A 6,753-nucleotide genomic window follows, 5' to 3' on the forward strand; every position below is an offset into this window, starting at 1 on the left:
CATAAAACAAAGAATTGAATATATTTCTTTTCTTGCATATGATTAAAAAAATTACATATGCTGATGCTGTAATAACTTTGCACAGGAAAAAAAATTAATATACGATATATAATAATTTGACTTTCCACTTTAGGTTAAATTTTTTTGGGACCTTAAATTTTTTATTATTAACTTTTAATATTTAATTTTGATAAAAGTATAACTATTTAATTTATACGTATTTTAATTTTTTAAGAATTAAATAATTATATTTGATAAAATTTAAAAGTTAAAGAGTTATAATTTTTAAAATTTAGATATTGAATAATTACAGTTTAAAAATTAAAATTTAAAATCAAAATGAGAATTGATTTGTCTTGAAAAAAAATCGTTATTTGTGCGAAATGAATTGGAGTGACTCGAAATGTTAGTGAATTATAATATTTAAAAGCCAATTCAGATAAATCCGTGATGAGAATATTATAAAATTAAATAGATTTATAAATAATTAATAAAAAAATTATTAAACAATTTAAATTAATCGATCAATCTTGTTACTACTGATGAGAAGCAAATTATATATTTGGACTTAACTTTATGAATGGAAAGAAAAGCAAGAAAGGAAAGAAGCATATATATATATATAGTGGGTTTGAAGTGTCACCTTTGACATGATAAGTTAGGCACCTTTCTTTTTCTCTAAAAACAAAAGCAGATGATTAAAACTCACAATGATCATTGTTGATATAATCTCTAATAGTATATTTAACTTCTCTTATTACTTGATTTAGCTTCATTCATATAATTAAATGAGCTTTACCAAATAGTCTCCTTAGGAAATTTATTAATTTTCATGTCTATCAAATTTATAATAATTATAACTGTTATTAAAAATCATTGTCTAAATCTTACAATGTTGTAATAGTTTGAGAAATAAAAAAGAGATTTTTTTTTTTGACTGGATTTAGGTGATTGCACCTGTAGATTGGAGAAGTATATGGCATACACAAAATCCTTGAAAGAACTTAATGATACAGCTCACTATCTAAAAATGCAGATATTAAAGGCACCTTTCCATCAGCAAAAGCAGTAGCATAAACACTTCCAAAGTTGTCAAAATCATATATAATGAAATATCATCTTCAAGAAGCTGAATTAGGGACCACTACTCTTAAGATTAGCATGATATTTTGATATTTCTATACAGCAAATGGCTTAAATCTCCAAAACTAAGGCAGGACCCAACTCAATTGTATTGCTCACTTATTTTTCTTTGCCAAAAGTATTTTAATTCAATAATTACTAATAAATTTTATGGTTATAATTAAAGTTTATAAGTCGATAATTTAGGAAATCACAACTATAGTATGGTAGTAAGTGCGTCTGAATAAATTTGAGAGATCTCAGTTCCATCTCCATTTAAAAAAAAAAAAAAGTCGATAATTTAGCTTGAGTCAATTCTAGAGCTACGAGAGCTTGGATGATTTCTTTGACCAAAGAAATTAGAGATCATCAATTTTAACAAGAGCCACAAACGGTTCAATCATTGACCAGCTTAGGCAATCACAAAGAGATGATGAGAGACGTAAACACCTACTACTAACAAATAAAACAGGATAATTTCTAGGTAAAACAGATCCCATCTTTTAGAGGAAAGAAAAATATATTTGTATAATCTTGCATCATCAATCACTTGCAAATTCCAAATCAGCCTACAGTAAATAAAGATGTTTTTGTTTTTTCAAATGGGAAAAAAAAAGATGCAAAACTATTCCAGCTATGGAACTAATGTCCATAGTATTTTTTACCAACTGTAGCTTTATGTATATATACATATATATATGTATGGAGTATTTATCTATTCCTAAACTACTTATCAACCATCACCATCCTTCGGCAAGAACTCCGGCGAGAACTCCACCTGCCCTCCGGCAGTCTAGCACTTTCTTCTTATCCAGCCAAGTCATGCAGCAACTGAGCCCCCATCAAATTTCTGTAAGGTAAATTCTGTGCTTCTCCATCTAGAAGAGAGTATTGAACTGGTGGACAATCATCAATGTGATCTCTAGGGTAAAATAGAGAACTTTGAGAAGCAGGAGAAAATGCTAAGCTCACACCACTCTCTCCATGCTGCTGCAACCCTAATGTTAATGACACTCCACCATTGAAGTTCTGATTAGCACTGTGATCATTAGCATATGAAACCCCACCAACTGTGTGGTGATTATAAGATGAAAAATCCAATTCCACTGCACCAAATGCTCCAAAACTCTGCTGTTGAGGATGCAAATGATGGTTTTGGAAAGTTTTAGAGCCTTTTGAAGTTTCATTTCTATCTGGGTTCGAGATAATGGAAGAGAGACAGTCGGAATTGATACGAATGAGTTGGTCCGGTGTGGGTTTCTGATCGGTCGACGAAGGATTTGGAAGAGGCCGGCCGTCATTGTCTTCAAGATCAGTAACTCCATCAGAAGAAGTCATGTTGTTGTCCTGCTCCTTTGTTTCTTCTAAGTACATTTCTTCAACCATTGGTTTCCACAGCCTCACTCTTGCATTGATGAACCAATTAGATACCTGTTGAATCACATGTAAAAACAAAAGGTGTCACATTATTTAATTATAAAAATATTATAATTATGGATCCTAAGAAGATATGCACATTGATAATATAAATTAATTCGTGTAGGATTAAAATAAGCTACAGGGACCTACCTGGCTTCTTGAGAGACCTGTTTGGCGGGCTAAGATATGTTTATCAACGTCACTTGGGTACCTGCAAAAAGGTTTAATTTCTATGAGAAACAGTGTCCTGGTAGAGATGGAGATGGGCCCTATGAGATGGAATCAAATCCACAAGAAAAAAGAAATATATATATATATATATGATAAAAATTGGAAACAAAATGGCAAATAAGAAACAAAGAATCTGAATGGTGGTGGGTAGAAACTAACGAGACAATTTGGATTTGTTTTTGCAAGCAGAAATGATTGAGACTAAGCAATGTGTCTGTGTGTGTGAAGTTACAGTCTAAGAACACAACAGCTAGCAAGATATTTGCATTGTTTAATATGGAGAGGACATTGATTCTCTAACTATATCTATTTTGTAGCGTAGTTATATATATAGATTTTTGCTAGAGAGGAAGAGGTAGGGGATATTTACGGGTGGAGAAAATGCTCAAATAGCCAAGCTCGAAGAACAGATACAGATCTTTCTGGTAGGCCTCTTTGTGGCCTCCATGGATGGCTTTCCATCAGAGTCATTTGCTGAATAGCCCTTTGTTGCCTTATAGTTTGATCAATAATCCTTAGCCTTGGAGTTTCTCCTCTTGTCGTGCCTGGTGCAACCGGATCTTTCTCTCCCATGGCTTTCTTTGTGGCATGGATTTGAGCCACAATCCCATCTCTCAAACACCTGAAGTGCCTCGACATGGCTTTTGATGCTAAAGCTGAGTACACCGTAGCTGCTCCAGCACCAGCCACAGCTTCAAACGATGAGACCATGGCCTTCATTTGATCACAGTAGTGCCTGTATCTTCTCTCTAACTGAAAAAAAAAAAAAACACCACAGAAATAAAGAAGATGATTGAGATAGGAGAATGATAAGAGAGTTGAGGTTTCTTAGCCACTGAAAGATGGAGAATAGATGTGGGCATTAATAGAGAGGCCCCAAGTCGCTAAATTAGTTCAAGAATCAAGTTTGAAGAAATCAACTAGTAAAAGTTTCAATCTTTCTTTTCACTAATTAAGATCAAGAGACAAGTTGTCGAGCGTATCCTTTTTTCTCTGGTTGAAAAGAAGTTAAAAAGAAGGGACCTTTATGGAATAAATATGAAAAAAACTAATAAAAAAGAAATTGAGGAAACATATATACCTCTTCCAGCATTGAAAGCAGCTTTGTTTTTCTCTTCTGCATTTCCATGAATTCAAGGGAGTGAAGAGATTGTTTTCTTGAAGAACTACTACTACTATTTCCATTTTCATCGTCCCATTCTTTAGGCTTATGGGACTTCGGCCTTGGTTGATCAGTTTGCGTTGTCCCAAGGCTACAGAACTCGTTCAAAATCTCTTGTGCAGGACCCAAGTATCTTGAGTTCCTAATCTGGAACTGCCCTTGGTGATGCAAATTTGCCGTTTTTGCCAATAACCCATCAGGCATCATCTGCTGTTGTTGAATATTTGCAGCAGATAATTTGCCAAAGAAACCATCTCTAGAACTTGAATTTATAAACCTCATTTCTTCTTGTGGATTATCGTGATTCTGGTGATTACTTGTGTGCCTGAGTTCAAAAGACTGTATTCCAATACTAGAAGGATTGCTAGAAGAAAGAGAGAGCGAAAGACCTTGACTTGGCCTCTCATTTGCTTCACAAGGGAACACACACCTTAAAGATGAGTCATCAACAAGCAACCTATGTTCCTGCCATGGAGCTGATGAGTCAGGTCCAACTACTAGATTCTCATTACTTGTCTCTGAAATCCCAGTTGGGAAGTCCGGCTTGTTGAACTCATGTTGATAAAAATCAGTGGTGGATTCATTGATCGTCTTAGAGGAAGAAGGACCACCAGCGGAGTTGTTGGTTCCTGGCTTGTTAAAGAAACCTTTCCACATAGCAGCTGTATTACTCTCACTTTGTTGCTGTTGCAGATTCCTCGTAAACCCTATCATCTCCATGCCTGTGGTCAAGTTGAAGATCTCTGGGTTGGTTTCAAAGCCTTGGATCTGGTTCCTGAGATGGGTTTGGATTGTTGGGTTATTTGATGAAGCATCTGAGTAACAAAAGCCTCGTGATGATGACGACACCATGTTCCTTGATTTATCTTCACAGAATTCTCGAGCCATGAAACACCATAAAAGATAATATCTCTTGTTTCTTTGAGCTTTATATTGGCCTCTCTTGACTCCCTAGCTTTTGTTGAAGGTGATGTTGATTCTGCAACTACAAAACTCACTAAGATCCATTTAACCCACAAACTCACACCATTAAAGCATAGTTGAATATCATAAAGCAAGATCAATCTACAATAACTAATGACCCTTTTGATCAAATAAACCAAAAAAGAAAAAAAAAAAAGAAGAGAATATGATGATGATCAGACTCTAATTCGGTTGCAAATTTATGAGGGGACTATAACATGAGAGATGTAGGAGAGACGCTTTACCAGCTGCTGGAAGAAGAGAAGACTTGTAATGGAGGTGGGTTTGGAGAGAAAATTGAAGAAGAAGAAGAAGAAGAAGATGAAATGGAGAAGCCAAAGTGAGGGAGACCTCCTTCTTTAGGCTTCTCTCAATAAGCAAACATGGGATTCCATGAAAATTGAAAACCAACCCAGAAAGAAAAACTCAGATATATATTATAAGAAATAGAAGATCAGATAGAACTGATGATGACCCTCTAGCCATGATCATATTTGATATTTGCTCCTCTCTCTCTGAGTGTGTGTTGTTATTCTCTCTAGCCAAAGTGGGTCAATGCTGCAAGTTATATATACATCCAAAATAGACTTCCTAGTAAGAAAACCATGGAAACCCCTCAATCATTTCACACCCAACAATTAAAAATGACCATAATAATAAAAAAAGATATAAAAAAATTATCAAGTGATTAATAAAACAATTAATTTTTTAATTTAATTTAAAAAATGAAAAATGAAAAGCAAAACTCCCCTGCTTCGCATAGTACTAATGAGTGATGACACAGATCCAACAGAAAGTAATGATCGTCCTATGCCTGCTACACAAACTACAAGCCGCCACATGACCTGTTCTCTCCCCTATGCTATAAAACCTTTATTAATAAATAACCTCATCATCATCTTCACACAATCACTGTAATAACACCTCCAAATAAAATCCCACAACAGTAGAGATCGATGAAGCAAATAAAAAGGAAAAACAAAGGGATGATTGAGATCTTTATAGTTGACACGAATCCCACTAAAATTCATTCCTAAGAAGGAGTTGTGTCCAGGCTTTTTCAGATGGGTTGCAGTGAAGAAGAGTGTGGTTTTGTGGTGGGCCTATAAATTTTATAGTAGGACAAAAATATTAATAATAATAATAAATTGAAGAGAGTATTGAGAAGAATAGTATATATGCTATTGGTGGTGAAAAATAACTGTGATAAGAAAAGAGATGAGGTGGTCCAATTCCATTCTCTCTAATCTCTGCTTTTCCCATCTAATTCTATTTCTAATTAATTGCTCCATTAAAGCCCACTTTCTCTCAATCGCTGGAGGAATCACACAGATCAATTCTCTCTTAACTAAATATTTTAAATTTGAATTTTAAGTTTTAAACACTTATAAAATTTTAAAAGAAGTTTTTTTGCCCTTTTAAATAGATATGTTTATATAAATCTGAATTGATGGAGTGTGAGATTCGGACAAAGAATGCTATGTATCAAAAAAAAAAGCCCACCTTCTCTCTCACTCTTGTGTTTGCATTTGCATGCATGGAGGGGACCATTTCTTTTCTTTATTTTTCTATTTTTTATTTTGGAAAAACACGCGCCAAGAGATGAGGGTGGGGAGGAAAAATGTAGAAATAGCTTTAATTGTTGTGGTAATAAAAGCAGGTGGTCCCATAACGAAGCTTTCTCCGCCGCTTGCTAAAATTTTATCCTACGCACCCCCAGCGCATGTTGTCCATTTCCCTTGTTCAGAATCGCGAAGAGCAGCGACTGAAGACAAGAGCAAGCAACTCTTTTCTCTCTGTTGCCATCCCTCCTTCGCTTGCGTAACTTTCATTAGATTTTATATGTTAATGGACTC

At 34.7% G+C, this 6,753-nt stretch overlaps 1 protein-coding gene across 1 annotated transcript; it reads right to left on the bottom strand.

The window, feature by feature from the left end:
• Positions 1-1,623: 1,623 nt before the first annotated feature.
• LOC110627379 (homeobox protein BEL1 homolog) lies at positions 1,624-5,977 on the bottom strand. Its single transcript, XM_021773678.2, has 5 exons — positions 5,143-5,977; positions 3,854-4,919; positions 3,143-3,525; positions 2,692-2,752; positions 1,624-2,553 (listed from the first exon to the last, which is right to left on the bottom strand). The coding sequence occupies exons 2-5, from the start codon at positions 4,820-4,822 to the stop codon at positions 1,930-1,932; spliced, it is 2,037 nt and encodes a 678-aa protein (XP_021629370.1). The 5' UTR covers positions 4,823-4,919; positions 5,143-5,977; the 3' UTR covers positions 1,624-1,929.
• Positions 5,978-6,753: the final 776 nt, after the last annotated feature.

This window comes from Manihot esculenta, chromosome 1 (genome assembly GCF_001659605.2).
Source record: "Manihot esculenta cultivar AM560-2 chromosome 1, M.esculenta_v8, whole genome shotgun sequence".
Classification (NCBI taxonomy): Eukaryota; Viridiplantae; Streptophyta; class Magnoliopsida; order Malpighiales; family Euphorbiaceae; genus Manihot; species Manihot esculenta.